This window comes from Neoarius graeffei, chromosome 27, assembly GCF_027579695.1.
Source record: "Neoarius graeffei isolate fNeoGra1 chromosome 27, fNeoGra1.pri, whole genome shotgun sequence".
NCBI classification, from domain to species: domain Eukaryota; kingdom Metazoa; phylum Chordata; class Actinopteri; order Siluriformes; family Ariidae; genus Neoarius; species Neoarius graeffei.
The window spans coordinates 2,879,178-2,896,409 of record NC_083595.1 but is presented as its reverse complement, the minus strand read 5'-3'; the positions used below and the strand labels follow the sequence as shown (position 1 = coordinate 2,896,409).

General features: G+C 44.5%; 1 protein-coding gene across 1 annotated transcript in view; it reads right to left on the bottom strand.

Annotated features, from left to right (window-relative positions):
* The window catches only part of lrp1ba (low density lipoprotein receptor-related protein 1Ba), a 453,831-nt gene that overhangs the window by 123,730 nt on the left and 312,869 nt on the right, over nt 1–17,232 (bottom strand). The window contains exons 64-68 of the mRNA XM_060911172.1: nt 11,122–11,250; nt 10,757–10,879; nt 10,264–10,404; nt 9,075–9,262; nt 263–446 (exon numbers count right to left, since the gene is read on the bottom strand). Of these exons, the coding sequence (XP_060767155.1) occupies nt 263–446; nt 9,075–9,262; nt 10,264–10,404; nt 10,757–10,879; nt 11,122–11,250 (765 nt within the window). The remainder of the gene's footprint in view (nt 1–262; nt 447–9,074; nt 9,263–10,263; nt 10,405–10,756; nt 10,880–11,121; nt 11,251–17,232) is intronic.

Here is a 17,232-nt window from a genome sequence, read left to right as displayed (position 1 = left end):
GAAAGGGTACAGTTTAGTTTTAATCCAGATTTATTCCATTTAATCAACTGCAAATGGAGTATCTGAGACTAACCATTTCCGATTGTTTACACCGTGCTAAACTGGTGGCTATAAGCTTCAGTCACTTATTAGCAACATTAGCATCACAGCTGTAGTTTAAAACTAAATAAGAAAACAGACGTCAAACACGTCTCAGCTAATCCACTGCATTTGAAGGACATTGGGGATGCTTCATTTTCTACAAAACTGTGTGTGTGAGTACCTGAGACAGCCCTGCAGCTGTGTGCGTCTGTCTCCAGAGGTTTGTATCCGTCGGCGCACACGCACTTGTACGACCCGTACGTGTTCATGCACTGCTGGCTGCACGGGAATGTTTCCACACACTCGTTAACGTCCACACACGTCCGCCCATCTGTCTTCAGACGGAACCCAGGCCAGCACACACACTGCAATGCAAACACACACACACACACACACACACACACACACACACACACACCTAAGTGCCATCAAGCCTGTTATAGGAACGTTCCTCCTTTCACTCCTCTTTAGCTCCACCCCTAACCACACCCCTTCTTTACCATTACAGGTGTCTAAAAGTTCCCTCATGTAAACACTGTGTACTGTATCTGAACTCGGGTGTGTTTGTTCTCCCCCCAGTGCGGTTCTTTAGGCAGGTAGGAACACCGGGATCACACTCGGAGCGTCTGAGCAAACTGCTCTCAGTCTGCTGACAAGTGAGGATCTGATTTGACTCTGAATCGACTCACTGCAGGAAGTGACTCAAACATGCTACAGTACAGTACAGTACGTGTTTTGGTTTGCAGCATTTTTTTTTTTTAGCTTTTTAATGTTGATGAGCTGATGAACTGACCCAAGCTGCAGTGCTACAGAAACACTGTGTGCTCAAGGGATCTGGAGAAAATAAACTTTGGAGGTGATGCTTTAAAAATGATTTTTGTGATATCTACATTCATCTTTTTCTGTCACTATATTTCTGACCACCTGGCGACTTGTCCAGGGTGAACCCCGCCTTTCACCCGTAGTCAGCTGGGATAGGCTCCAGCTCGCCTGCGACCCTGTAGAACAGGATAAAGCGGCTACAGATAATGAGATGAGAAATAAAAGAGCTTCTGAAGACATTTTCAGCCATAAATGCTCCTCACAGAAGGTTTTGCTTTTTAAAATTTTGTTTAGTAAGAAAACAAAACAAAAACCAAACAGCAAATGAACCAAAAGAATCAATGTCACTTTGACTTGGACTCAGCAAATGGAGTAATAGGTGTGAAATCACCTTTAAATCCCTTTTTTCAGTTTTTAGTTATTTATGCATCACAGTGGTGTGAATTATAGAAAAGTGTGAAGACTCACAGGGTTGATTTGCCATATTCTCCATTTCACAGCTGTTTCATATCCGAATTAATGAGGGTGCAAAGTGAAAGCACACCAGTGCTGTAATACTGTGTGTGTGCGCATGTGTGTGTGTGTGTGTGTGTGTGTGTGTGTGTGTGTGTGTGTGTGTATGTATTATGCATCAGACTGCAAATTGAATGCCGAGAAAGCAGCAGGAGGTGACAGAATGACAGCGCAGTGTGTAAACAGGAGAGAGTTAACACCAAATTAAACCAGAAAAAAGGAGAGAAAGAGAAAGGAAATGAAGCAGATGTGCAGCTCCAGACCTAAAAAGGTAAAGTTGGATTAAATCAGGACAAAATGTCTCATCGTTGTTCTTGACTGTAAAAAGGTTCAAGTTTCTTAAAATTCCTCTCAGTTTCAGTGTGAATTTGTCTGAGTTGGAATGTAAATGATGATGTGGAGCTGACGGAGAGAAGTGGTTTGTGTTCCTGCCAGAAATGTCACATCGCAGCAGCACTTTACTGTTACACGTGCCAAACCTGTCCTACCTGCCAAGGCTTCTCCCTCTGTGTGTGTGTGTGTGTGTGTGTGTGTGTGTGTGTAGTTGTCAGATGGTGTGCTATTTCATGACAGCGCAGCTTCTCTCTCTGCTTTATTGTCAATGATGGTGTCAAGACTACGACTGATCCACAGAACACATTCGTCTGAACCACATTTACAGAAAAACCGACAGCTGTCCTCAACTACAGCGCAGAGAAACCATTACTCACCCACTACAAACTCCCACATTCACTGACCCCCTTCCACCCTCCTCTCCTCTCCTCCGACCCCCTTCCACCCTCCTCTCCTCTCCTCCGACCCCCTTCCACCCTCCTCTCCTCTCCTCCGACCCCCTTCCACCCTCCTCTCCTCTCCTCCGACCCCCTTCCACCCTCCTCTCCTCTCCTCCGACCCCCTTCCACCCTCCTCTCCTCTCCTCTCCTCCGACCCCCTTCCACCCTCCTCTCCTCTCCTCCGACCCCCTTCCACCCTCCTCTCCTCTCCTCCGACCCCCTTCCACCCTCCTCTCCTCCAACCCCCTTCCACCCTCCTCTCCTCCGACCCCCTTCCACCCTCCTCTCCTCTCCTCCGACCCCCTTCCACCCTCCTCTCCTCTCCTCCGACCCCCTTCCACCCTCCTCTCCTCTCCTCCGACCCCCTTCCACTCTCCTCTCCTCTCCTCTGACCCCCTTCCACCCTCCTCTCCTCTCCTCCGACCCCCTTCCACCCTCCTCTCCTCTCCTCCGACCCCCTTCCACCCTCCTCTCCTCTCCTCCGACCCCCTTCCACCCTCCTCTCCTCTCCTCCGACCCCCTTCCACCCTCCTCTCCTCTCCTCCGACCCCCTTCCACCCTCCTCTCCTCTCCTCCGACCCCCTTCCACTCTCCTCTCCTCTCCTCCGACCCCCTTCCACCCTCCTCTCCTCCGACCCCCTTCCACCCTCCTCTCCTCCGACCCCCTTCCACCCTCCTCTCCTCCGACCCCCTTCCACCCTCCTCTCCTCCGACCCCCTTCCACCCTCCTCTCCTCTCCTCCGACCCCCTTCCACCCTCCTCTCCTCTCCTCCGACCCCCTTCCACCCTCCTCTCCTCCGACCCCGTTCCACCCTCCTCTCCTCCGACCCCCTTCCACCCTCCTCTCCTCCGACCCCCTTCCACCCTCCTCTCTTCTCCTCCGACCCCCTTCCACCCTCCTCTCCTCTGACCCCCTTCCACCCTCTTCTCCTCCGATCCCCTTCCACCCTCCTCTCCTCTCCTCCGACCCCCTTCCACCCTCCTCTCCTCTCCTCTCCTCCGACCCCCTTCCACCCTCCTCTCCTCCGATCCCCTTCCACCCTCCTCTCCTCTCCTCCGACCCCCTTCCACCCTCCTCTCCTCCGATCCCCTTCCACCCTCCTCTCCTCCGACCCCCTTCCACCCTCCTCTCTTCTCCTCCGACCCCCTTCCACCCTCCTCTCCTCTGACCCCCTTCCACCCTCTTCTCCTCCGATCCCCTTCCACCCTCCTCTCCTCTCCTCCGACCCCCTTCCACCCTCCTCTCCTCTCCTCCGATCCCCTTCCACCCTCCTCTCCTCCGATCCCCTTCCACCCTCCTCTCCTCCGACCCCCTTCCACCCTCCTCTCCTCTCCTCCGACCCCCTTCCACCCTCCTCTCCTCTCATTCAAATAGAAATGCATTAAAACAGGGCTTTTCAAAGTGTGGGGTGCCCCGCCCCCCCCGGGGGTGCCAGAGTTCTTCGGGGGGGCGCAATGTGAGGAAAAATAAAACAGAATAAGTTACTATTGCAGACATTTAGTGAACTTCAGCTAGCCTTTACCAGAGACAAAATGGATCGATTTTTAGTACCTAAAGCTACAGTGAGTGAGGAGACAGAGTCTGGGCCAAGCAAAAAAACAGAGCCTCCAGGATGTTGCGATTTGCAACTTCAACGCAAATTCAACCAATCCCCGCGAATTCAGGGCGGTGTTATAATTATATCCAATCACTGCAACTTTCCTGCAAATTTGACCAATCGTTGGCGTCGTCTTGAGGTGACGTCGACAAACTACCTTCCGCCTTACTTCCGTGTATACGTTCAAGAGAAGCAGCATGCGTGCAGTGTTGCCAGATTGGGCGGTTTCAAGTGCATTTTGGCGGGTTTTGAACATATTTGGACTGGAAAACGTCAGCAGTATCTGGCAACACTGCATGTGCGAGTCAGTGTTTATATAGGCTTAAATTCTGTTACTGAAAGTGTGTTATGTTTACAGTGAAGGACTTTGCGCACTTTACATTATTTTTTACTTAATACAAGAAATTAATGGATGCCAACATTTTTGCCAAAATGGTATTTTATTTTCCATTGTTGCGGCAGCTTCAGCATCATACTGTGAGATTCTGTTCAAATTGTTTTTTTTTCTTCTATGAAGCCTGAGCCATTTATTTTATTAGTTTATAATTATTGTTTAATTTAGTCTTCAGGAGAGACTGCCTGCACACAGTACTAGTATTAATAGTTTTTTTTTTTCTTACATGAAAGCTGTGGCATTTATATTATATTTGAAGGTAACTTCATGTTGTGCTGTGAGGTTCTCTGCACTTTAACTTTTGAACCAACAGGTGCATTTGGATAAGTAAAGCCTATTTTTCTGCATTTTTGTAGTCCTGGTAATCTTTTATATTGGTAAAGTTGTTTATAGGACCATTTCTCAGTGTCTTTGTTTTTTTAATCAATAGTTTTTCAGTAATAACTTAATATTTAACATATCACTCAATTTTAATCACAAAAAGAGAAAATCGCAACAATTTCTCGCAACTTTCACTTCCTCCCGCAATGTAATTGCAACAAAAACCTAAAAAACACCACAACTTTCATTGCAATTTTTTGGAACCCCCCCGCAACATCAGACATTTTAACCCGCAACAATCACAAAAAAGGCCCGCGGAATCCTGGGGGGACTGAAAAAAGAAGGAAGTATGACCATGATTATTTAAAGTTTGAATTTTCATGGACTGGATCTGAAGATGCTCCACTGCCACAGTGTGTTGTCTGCCAAGAGGTGCTAGCTAACGATGCTATGAGATGTTTAAAATGTGTAAAACAAGATGTTTTAAAAAGCACAGATGTTTAAAATGTGAAAAAAAAATGTGTACAACAACCATTTTTTAAAAATACGAATGGAACATTAAGTATAGCAACAACAAAAATTGTAAGGGGGCGCTATTGTTTATTTGCTCTCTGAGGGGGGGGCTGACTCTCCCACACTTTGAAAACCCCTGCATTAAAATATTGTGAATAGTACGAAAATACTCCAGCAGGTCTAAATGTACATGAAAAAACCATCCTGAAGTCAGTCAACAACAGAATTATTTTAATTAGGCCTACATGCTTAACTATTCTCACATATGTAAATACCTTTAATGGCTCTAACAAAAAAAAGTATATATCAGTAAAACAACAAACAATGAAAAACAAAATACTCAATATACTCTTACTGAACAAACCCCACCAGCATGAGCGTGTGGACAATAACAACTTGAACTAATACTACCACGGGGGAGCGAGCTGGTGAAGCCTGCCAGACATGCAAACATGAACACACACAGACACACACACACGCGCGCTGCAGAGCGTGAACTTGACAGAGTGAAAGCTGTGAGTCTGTTGAGTTGTTTTGGTTTTGCTGAGATTTGTGAGAGTGCACTGAAAAGCACGGACTAAATAAATGTGAGCCCAGAACTCCGCTAAAATTCTGCCCGTCTCCTGAGTCTGCCTCCAGAATCTCGCACACCGGGGTCGACATGTGCAAATACACTGCTTATATCGGCTAGCTAATAAATGTCACTGTTGAAACTTTGCTCTCTAACATCAGCGTACATCTTTGTTTGATTGCATCTAGCTTAGCATGCTAATTCAAACGATAGCTGCACTCTCAGCTGTGAAATTTGTGAGCAAGGATTTATATCGTGTGAGTGGCAGGACTAATATCTGTGCATGCAAAATACTGTAATTTGCCTGTTAGCATGTTTTATCACGCTCATGACAGACGGCACACAGCTGTAAATCTGACGCCACAGAATACCAGCTAACCTACTGACTTACGGATCTGTTCTGTAAACACAAAAGTCCTCTCTAATATCACCTCCATCACCTTTATAAATAAAGCAGTGTTTCCCTTCATTTCACAGACCTGCTGGAACACGTGACACGTTTCTGCTCACTGCCATCAATGCCGTGTGTGGTGTGAATCCTTCAGGCTCACAGGCAGCTGTGGAACTCCTTTACTCTTTCACCCCCTCACCTCCGACAGTCTTTAACACTCTTTAACCCTCTCACCTCCAGCACACTTCATAATAATGTACAGTGGTGCTTGAAAGTTTGTGGACCCTTTCGAATCTTCGATATTTCTGCATAAATATGACCCAAAACATCATCAGATTTTCACACAAGTGAAAACACCTGACTCTAATTTCACCTTCAAATTAACTGCTAATCCTAGAGGTTCACATACTTTTGCCACTCACAGATATGTAATATTGGATCATTTCCCTCAATAAATAAATGACCAAGTATAATATTTTTGTCTCATTTGTTTAACTGGGTTCTCTTTATCTACTTTTAGGACTTGTGTGAAAATCTGATGATGCTTTCGGTCATATTTATGCAGAAAGATAGAAAATTCTAAAGGGTTCACAAACTTTCAAGCACCACTGTGTGTATATATATATATATATATATATATATATATATATATTAGAACCCGTGTGTATTCTTTGGTTGTCTATCTGAGGAACTCCATGGAAAGTTCTGTGTCGAGCCTCACAACAAAGATTTTTTCTATCAGAGGGAAGGAAGATTTTTTAGATGGTGTGGCAGCGGAGGCGTGGCCAAGCAGCAGTCTGTGAATGGAGGGCGGGGCCAGGGAAGGTAAGTGGCTAGGTCATTACACCTGATGTCAATTTGTGTGTGTGTGTTTGTTGCAGGGATGGAGTATGAAGGGAGGGGGAGAGGAGAGAAGAGGAATTCGCTCCCCGACCGCAACACGTGTGCGTGCATGCGTGCGTGCGTGAGTGAATGAATGAATGAGTGAAAGAAAGAAAGAAAGAAAGAAAGAAAGAAAGAAAGAAAGAAAGAAAGCTGAAAAGCCGAATAAAGTGCGTGTGTGTAAACACAAACTCTCGCCTGCCGTGCTTCTGTGCTCCACCCACATCGGGGATTACTACAGATGGGTTCTAGATATTAAGAAGAAAACCGTGAGCAGTAATCTGGAGTTTGTACTTACCTTTAAAGGTTCTATATAAAGCACCAGTCAAAAGTTTGTGCACCCCTACTCTACTCATTCATAGGCTTTTCTGTATTTTGATTTTCCGACACTGGAGAACAAAACTGAAGACATCAAAACTATGAAGGAACATGGATGGAATTATGAGGTAAACAAAAATCGTTAAAGAATATGCTTGATATTTTAGGTTCTTCAGTGTATCCAGTGTTTCCCTTGATAACACTTTGTACACTATTGTCATGATCTTATCCAGCTCATGAGGGAGTCACCTGGAACGCTTTTCAATTAACAGCTGTGTCTCGTCAAAAGGTCATTAGTGGACGAGTTTCTCGCCGCCTTAATGCGTTTGAGATCAAACAGTAAATATATTCAATAAATAAGCAGCCCTGTTCCACAACTGCAGTAATCCATATTATATCAAGAACTGGGAGGTGCCGTGGCTCAGTCGACTAAGGCGCCGTACCATTAATCCGGGGACCCGGGTTCGATTCCGACCCGAGGTCATTTCCCGATCCCTCCCCGTCTCTCTCTCCAGCTCATTTCCTGTCTCTACACTGTCCTATCCAATAAAGGTGAAAAAAGCCCAAAAAAACCTAATATATCAAGAACTGAACAACTAAGTAAAGAGAAACGACATCCATCATTATTAATTCATTAAAAAAAAGAAACAAAAACCCCCACTGAATTAGGAGGTGTGTCCGAGCTTCTGAATCGTACTGTACATCTCCACAACAAAGTGAAACACTTTTTGGAAACTAAAATCCTTTGTAGACCGTTTTATAACAGCGTGTGTACTAACTGGGTCAGTGTGCAGAACAAACTGAAACTTATTGCTCACTATTCTTTACACATCCAACCTGTCAGGAGTTTAACATTTAGTTTATTGGTACTTACAACACTGTTTCAAAAAGGGTTATTACCTCCGCCAAGGAGATTATGTTTTCGGTAGCGTTGGTTTGTTTGTTGTTGGTTTGTCTGTTAGCAACATTATGGAAAAAGTAATGAACAGATCGCTCTGAAATGTTTTCCAGAGGTGTGACTGGGCACAAGTAACAATCCATTAAATTAAATCACCTTCTGGATCCCGGATTTTTTAAAGGATTCTTGGCGGAGGTCTGCGCTCTCCGAGTGCTTTTCTAGTTTAAAAATTAATTTAGGCATGTAACGGTATATCATGCAACTTTCAATCATGATAGAAATTTATGACGATTCGAATCGATGAAATAGAAAATGAACAGTGATTATTATCAGGCTGCGTAATCTCGTAGTTTTTCCTCGCTGTAATTGTGTTGTTTAGACAGCAGAGGGCGCAATAACATACAATAGCTGGAATACAATAGTGGGAATACACGTGACTTCACTGTAAGTGGAAGTAACGCAGCTCTAATGCCCCAAAAACACACAGAAACAGATGTATAGTGTGAAAGAGCTGCTGTGTGATTGTGTACAAATCGATTGAACAAGAAACCGTTGCTCTCTCTCTCTTTTTACAGACTGCTGAAAGATAAAGAAAAGAGAAGCAAATGGAGGAAAGACAAATGTTCATAAAATATTATTAAGAAAAGAATATTAGTTATTAACTTTTTCATTTTTAATAAAAGGAATATTTGAGTTAATAGTCTGTTATATTTCACTCCAACCTTTACAAATGTGGGTAAATAATTTTTGGTGGTTATTCAGAAAATGAAACAAAAGAATATTTAAGTTGATAAAGAATAGAAACCTAAAGGTTGCATTTTTTGGTTATAAAATTTTCTTCATTTAATATTTTTTCAGAAATATAATGGGAAAATCAAATCATGAACCCAATATCATGAACTGAATTGAAATGTGAACTGGGTGAGTCATTACACACAGGGATTCATTGAAGGATTAAGGTTTCTTATTACACACACACACACACACACACACACACACCTTGTAACCCACAGGTAGGTCGTGACAGTCCTGTGTGCACTGACTGACTCGCCGGTTTAAACACTCATTAATGTTGCAGTTCCTCTCATCTGATTGGTCACCGCAGTCGTTGTGGAGATTGCACACGCTCAGCAGCGGGACACAGCGGCCGTTAGCGCACATAAAAAACGAGCCGTTGCACAAACTTTCTAAAACACAGCAAGACAGAAAAACGTGCATTTATTCACAGATTATAATGCTGTGACTAACAAACATAAAATTTCTAAAGATAACGTTACAAGAAAAAACAAACAAACTCTCACAAATACAGCTATTAAATGTAATTCTCCTATTTTATATTAAACTTTGGTCAAATATCTGTAACATTTTGTGCAATTTTTTTACCTTACGCAATACCAGAAAAATTCAGTTGAAATCAAGCCATTTGAGGCGAATTGGTCCGCCTCTGAAAAAACTTGCCATTTGGATTTCCCGGGAAACATTGATTTTCGTGACGTCGCGTGCGGGACGCCTCCCTCTGAATCCTACGTCAGCGCTGGTTTGTTTATGAGAAAACAATCTGGTGGTTTTCTGCAAATTCCTTCAACATTATCGCGTAATTATTAAAATGGTTAACAGATGTATCGTAGGAGGGTGGAGCAACACCAATCATGATGGGATTAGTACTCATCGTTTCCCAAAAGACCGGACAGTGAGAGAGAAATGGGAGCGCTTGGTCTACACAGGCTGTGCACTGAAACCGTGCAAAGCTCGCGCAGCCTGCTGGCGCTTCCGCAGGTGACGTCACGAATCTGGCTCCAGACTCCCTTGGGATTTTTCCAGACGCGTTTTATTATTTTATTTTTTTCTGTTGTAGACAGATGGCCTTGTGCAAAATTACCCTTCTGGATGAGTGTGTAAAGGGACAGACTTTCATATAAAAAAAACACGAAATTGGTCCAGAATATGCCCTTTAAGTTTTTTCACTTATAAAACTATCTTTTGCTTCCTGATGTTTCATACAGACAGTCAAAGATTTTTTTCTGTTTGACAAACATGACGCTTTCCACCTGTAATATTACTCAAAGAAGGGATTTATACATTTCAGTGACATTTAATTTGACCTGTTGTTTAAAATGAAAGCAGAAATAAACTGGCTGCAGTGTGTCATGCTGTCAGTCAAACACGCGCGCTGGCGTTCAGGTCTTGCCTGCAGCTGAACACTTTGGGTTCAGTGGCGCTTCGTCTGATTGGTCGAGACAGTCTGGGAAACCATCACACTCCCATTGGACACTGGGTAAGCACCGCCCATCTGAGCACTGAAACTCCACCTTCCCACAGGCATGATATTCTGAAAGGAATAAAGAAGAAAATGTTATTTACATGTTTATTCATTCAGTGGCATATTCAGAGTAACGGAGTAACTCGACTCTGAATACCAGGAACTTCCCCCGTGTATTAAATACCCCACTGCCCTTATCCAGGACATCACTTTCACAAACTACTTCCTGTTGCAAGACATTGATCTTTTCCTGCAGTTATCACTGAATACACACAGCAAGGAGAAATTAAAATGCATGCAGGATCACAGGTCGGTCTCCAGAGATTCTCATCAGCACACAGAGAGAGAGGGAGAGAGAGAGGGAGGGAGAGAGAGAGAGAGAGAGGGAGAGAGAAATAAGAGGTGAATTAAGGACACTGACTGCACTGGAGCGACTCATCAGATCCGTCACCGCAATCATCATCACGGTCACACACAAAACGCTGCGGGATGCAGTCTCCATTACTGCACCGAAATGCCTCATCAGAGCATGTCAGATTCAGAGCTGAAAGACAGACAGGGAGAGACACAGACGGGGAGAGAGACAGACGGGGAGAGAGACAGACAGGGAGAATCTGTGATTTATATAGCAGTGTTATTGTTTTATTAACAATTGTCATTATTGTACTGACACTTCAGAAATATTGCACCAGCAAGCTCATACACATTCCTATGATTTACACATTCACTGATTTACTGTGTGTGTGTGTGTGTGTGTGTGTGTGTGTGTGTGTGTGTGTGTGCTACCACAGCCTGCTGTTGCGAGTTCGTCACTACCATCCGGACAGTCTCTCTCTCCATCACACACCCACCGTCTTGACACACACACATACGACTCAGGACAGCGGAACGCACCGGGGGCACATGAGACTGAGCCTAGAGAGGACCAGGGGATGTGGGGATACGGGGGGGATGGGGGGGTTAGAATGAAAGTAAGAAAAAAGGTAAGAATAGATGGAATGCAAAGGATGGATTAATTCCCTCACTCAGTCCCTGTGTCTGAAATCGCTCCCTACTCACTACATAGAGCACTATACAGTGAGGACGCCATTTTGTAGTGCTGTCCGAAACCTTAGTGAGGATTATTTACACCCTATATAGTGCACTCAAAGTATCCCACAACGCATCACGAAAATTAGTGTACAATAATGGTCACTAACCAAAGCAATATATCCCATCATGCATTGCGGTCGCACTGAAAGAAATCAAATTAAAAGTCTCAAATGTGATTTAATAAAAGGCAGCAGCGAAGAAGAAAGAATTCGGCCTTGATTTAAAAGAACTGAAAGCTGCAGGTACTGTGTATTGATTAATGTGTGAAATGCGCTCAGTATAATATGGATTTATCACAAAAACACACGCATGTATTTATTATTTTGAAACCCACGAGCCGACTGATCTGGCACGCTTTAATTGTGCGACAGTAATGACGTAAATACCAGTGTCTGAAAGAGTTTTTACATTGCACCAATGAGCTCACTATACAGTAATTCCCTAGATGGGGAGTAGTGAATGAGTGAGCGATTTCGGACACAGGGACTGAGTTGCTGATTCGCTCACTCAATGACTCATTTACTGAATCAGTGACCTGCTTGCTGAGTGACTCACATACTGATTCACCTACACTCACTGCCTCAGTTACTTGCACACCGACTCACTTATCTACATACACAAGTAACTCACTTGCTCACTCATTCAATGAATCACTGACCTCAATGAGTCACTTCCTGATTTAGTGAAGCACACAAGGATTCTCTTACTGACTCACTTTCTGACTTGGTGATTTAAACTTTGATCCATATGTTGATTAAGTCATTTCCTACCTCAGTGTTTCTGTAACTGACTCACTCACTGACCCGCAGAGTTGCAAACTGACTCACTGACTGATTGATTCACATGCTCCGAGACTCTCCTATTGACTCATTCAGTGATTCAGTGACTTACATGTTGACTCATTGATCCACTGGGTGATTCAGTCATTAACTCTGATTTATATGATGACTCAGTCATCCATACATTCACTGATTGATTTTTTTACGAGCTCTGTGATTTGTATATTGACTCGGTGACACACACACACACAAACTCACACACACACACAAACTCACACACACACACAATAAAAAAAGAGTTGCTAAAGAGTGGTGAGTTTCTGCACTGGTGGAGAAATGTTCATGAAGCAGAAAGGTTTTGAGATGAGATTTGAAGAAAGGAAGAGAAGAGCAGTCACGGAGGGGTTGAGGAAGGGAATTCCAGAGCTTGGGGGCCGTGGCACTGAAGGACCTGCCACCCAGGATAGAGAGTCAAGTGCGAGGAACAGCAAGGAGATTATAGCTAGAGGATCTGAGAGAGCAGGATGGAGTATAAGGGGTCAGAAGACCATAGATGTAAGGAGAAACAAGGTTATGGAGAGGTTATGGAGAGCTTTGAAGGTGAGTAGTATAATTTTATATTTAATTCTGGACAGAACAGGTAGCCAGTGAAGCGGAGAAAGAATGGGGGTGATATGGGCAGATGGTTTGGTCTGGGTGAGGCGTCTCACTGCAGAGTTCTGAATGTATTGTAGTCTTTGAAGGGATTTAGTAGGGAGGCCAATGAGAAGGGAGTTACAATAATCTAGGCGGGACATAATGAAGGAGTGGACCAACGTTTGAACATCACTAGTGGAAAGAAAGGGGCGAAGGCAGGCAATGTTCCGGAGGTGGAAGAAAGCAGTCTTGGTGAGGGATTTAATGTGGGAATTAAAGTTGAGTGAGGGGTCGAGCAGTATTCCAAGGTTTCTAACAGGTGAAGATTTAACAAGTGCGCCGTCGATGTTAAGACTGAAACTGCAGGATTTGGACAATGAAGATTTGGAGCCGATAAGCATGATTTCTGTTTTATCTGTGTTAAGTTTTAGAAAATTATTCTGCATCCACAACTTTAGGTCTGATAGACAGTCATTGAGGGAACTGGGGGGAGGATGTAGTGAGATATAATTGGATGTCATCAGCGTAGCAATGGAAGTTAAGACTGTGGTTACGAATAATTTGGCCAAGGGGCAGGATGTATATAAGGAAAAGGAGTGGCCCAAGAACAGACCCCTGGGGGACACCATGAGTAATAGGGGACATGGAGGACTTATGTAGATCCAGTGTGACAAACTGTCGTCTGTTGGTGAGGTAGGACCCAAAGCATTGGAGGGCTATGTCTGTGATACCAACATCTGACAGACGGGAGATGAGTGTGTCATGAGTGATGGTGTCAAATGCAGCAGATAAGTCAAGGAGAATGAGAATGTGAAGTGAACCACTATCGGCAGACAGGAGGAGGTCATTTACCACTCGCTGGAGAGCAGTCTCTGTACTGTGATGTGTGCGGAAACCAGACTGATGGGGCTCATACAGATAGTTTTCAATGAGAAAGGAATGAAGTTGTGAAGCAAGCACTCTTTCCAGTATGCTTGCTTAAAAGGGGAGGTTGGAGATCGGGCGATAATTAGACAGAGAGGTTGGATCTAAATCAGGCTTCTTAAAATGAGAGTCACTGCAGCCATTTTGAGGGCAGCAGGAACAACACCAGAGCTGAGACATGAATTAACCAACAATGCAGTCGGTTCACAGATGATCGTGGAACACGCTTTGAGTACAGGAGTTGGGGCGGGGTCAAGCTGACATGAGGAGGAGGAGTTAGACTTAGCGATGATATTAGAGACAGAAAGGGAGTCAACAGTTATGAAATGGGTGAGTTTAGGGCCCAGAGGAGGAGAATAGGGGGAGAGAAATAGAGCAGTAGGTCGAAAGCACTGGTAAATTTGGTTTATTTTGTCTTCAGAGAAATTTCAGAAAGCCTGACACTGTTCAGCTGTCTTGGGGCAGGCTGCCACAGGAGGTTTGAGAAGTTTATCAACAGTCCTAAAGAGTGTTTTTGGCCTGGACTTAGAACCACTCATGATTAATGAGCAGTAGTTAGAACGGGCAGCATTTAAGGCATCCCTATACTTATGAACATGCTCAGTGAAGAGTGACGAGTGGACAGTAAGACCGGTTTTCTTATGCAAGCGCTCAAGACATCGGCCAGTGGCCTTCATTACTCTGAGCTCAGGGGTGAACCAGGGACAGGTGCAGGTGACAGGGACAAGCCTATTCTTTACAGGGGCCAAGTCATCCAACAAGCTAGAAAGAGTGTCATTATAAATGGCAACCAGATTGTCAGGGGACGAGAGCTCATCATGTAGATCAAACAAGGATGACGCTTGTACAGAAGCAGTGAAGAGGTTGTGGTTAATAGACCTAATATTCCGGTAGGTGACAGACGTTTTCTTAAAGGTGGGAGGAGGAATGGTAGTAAAAAGACATGCAGGTTAGGTTAATATGGGAAGGCCTTGGGCTGAGGTGCCCTTGAGCGAGGCCCCTAACTCCCAATTGCTCCCCGGGCGCTGTTAGCATGGCTGCCCACTGCTCTGGGTATGTGTGTGTGTATGTTCACTGCTTCAGATGGGTTAAATGCAGAGAGGAATTTCACAAGTGTGTGATGAATAAAGTTGTTCTTTCTTTCTTTCTTTCTTTCTTTCTTTCTTTCTTTCTTTCTTTCTTTCTTTCTTAGTATGGAAGCTGCATACAGTGAGTTTATGATCAGATACCAGAAACAGAGACGTCATTTAGACCAGTGGAACGAAGCAGCTCAAGAGTGTGACCTTGACTGTGGGTGGGGAAGTCAACATGCTGCGTCAGGTTAAAACAATCCAAAACAGACGTGAACTCCGAGGCGTAAGAACATTTGGTGTCAACATGGATGTTAAAGTCACCGAGCATAATTACAGCAGGACAAAGAGGGGAGATAACTGTAAGGAGTTCATTCTAAATTGGCAGATGGTTTAGGGGGCCGATAAACTAACAGCAGCGTTAGCGGAGGGGTTGAAACAATCTTTAAAGCAATGTATTCAAAAGCTGTCACACTGAATAGTGTTAGTTCTTTAACAGTCAGATCCGAGCGATACACAACAGCCAGCCCAGCCTGTCTCCCTACTGATCTGGGTTTAGATAAATAGGCGTAACCAGGGGGAGTCAGCAAGTTTAAATGCATGCATTCACCAGGATGTTGCCAGGTTTCTGAGAGACAAAACATGTCCATTTTCTTCTGGAGGATGAGGTCATTGACTAATGAGGTTTTACTGGCAATGGATTGTGCATTCAAGTGGGAGATGTTAAAGTAATGACGAATTGGAGAAGAAGGAGCAGTCAGTATAGGAATACGACGAAGATGGTCATGATTTCGTCCTCTGCTGGCTTTTTTTCAGGGGTCGACGAGCGCAAGTACACAGATTTGGAATTTGAGCATCACATCTGTAGATAAGCAACGGTCCTCTTTTGGATAGGTGTATGTAACGTGGGCGACGAGTAATTCCAAGTGAGTGGCATAGGTTATAAGACGCCGAGTCCAGAGGGGCGTGACGACGGAGTAGTTTGAGATCAGCTGAGGTGTATAAAGGCTGCACTGCCAGATGGTAAAAAAGTACACATGCACAGCACAACACCAGAGCATGAAAAGGTGGGCTGAGAAGGCTTTAATCCAAACACCAGCAAACACCTGTCACATACATAACACCACCACGCTAACGCCGCATGTCAGCCAACCAAACTCCCAACACAACTCGGCTACAACTACGATCAACGCAAGTTTAACACACATCACAGAAACACACTGGCGAAAACAGCGAGGCAAGAAGGTAAAGACACTCACCACAGCTGTAGTCACTGTGAAGGAGAAGGAAGAGGCTCATCCAGGTGAGCAGCAGGTGTGCGAGGAGACAGACAGGAGTAAACTGGCAGAGCGAGATGCATGACCACAACTGTGGTCACACATCAGTGCTGTAGTCGAGTCACTAAACCTCAAGTCCGAGTCCAGGCTCGAGTCCCTAGTGTTCAAGTCTGAGTCAAGTCCAACTCATAAAAGAAAATTTCGAGTCGAGTCCAAGTCGAATCCACTATTGATCCGAGTCGAGTCCACTATTGATCTGAATCAAGTCTAAGTCGAGCCCACTATTGATCCGAGTCAAGTCCACTATTGATCTGAATCAAGCCCACTATTGATCTGAGTCAAGTCCACTATTGATCCGAGTCAAGTCCAATATTGATCTGAATCAAGTCTGAGTCGAGCCCACTATTGATCCGAGCCGAGTCCACTCCTGATCTGAATCATGTCTGAGTCGAGCCCACTATTGATCTGAGTCGAGTCCACTCCTGATCTGAATCAAGTCTGAGTCGAGCCCACTATTGATCCGAGTCGAGTCCACTATTGATCCGAGTCGAGTCCACTACTGATCTGAGCCGAGTCCACTACTGATCTGAGTCAAGTCGGAATCAAGTCCACTATTGATCCGAGTCAAGTCTAAGTCGAGTCCACTATTGATCTGAGTCAAGTCCACTACTGATCTGAATCAAGTCCACTATTGATCTGAATCAAGTCTGAGTCGAGCCCACTATTGATCCGAGTCGAGTCCACTCCTGATCTGAGTCGAGTCCACTATTGATCTGAGTCGAGTCCACTATTGATCCCAGTCAAGTCCACTATTGATCTGAGCTGAGTCCACTATTGATCCGAGTCAAGTCGGAGTCAAGTCCACTATTGATCCGAGTCAAATCTAAGTCGAGTCCACTATTGATCTGAGTCAAGTCCACTACTGATCTGAATCAAGTCCACTACTGATCTGAGTCAAGTCTGAGTCGAGTCCACTATTGATCTGAATCAAGTCGGAGTCGAGTCCACTTTTGATCCGAATCAAGTCCACTATTGATTTGAGTCGAGTCCACTATTGATCCGAGTCAAGTCCACTATTGATCTGAGCCGAGTCCACTATTGATCTGAGCCGAGTCAAGT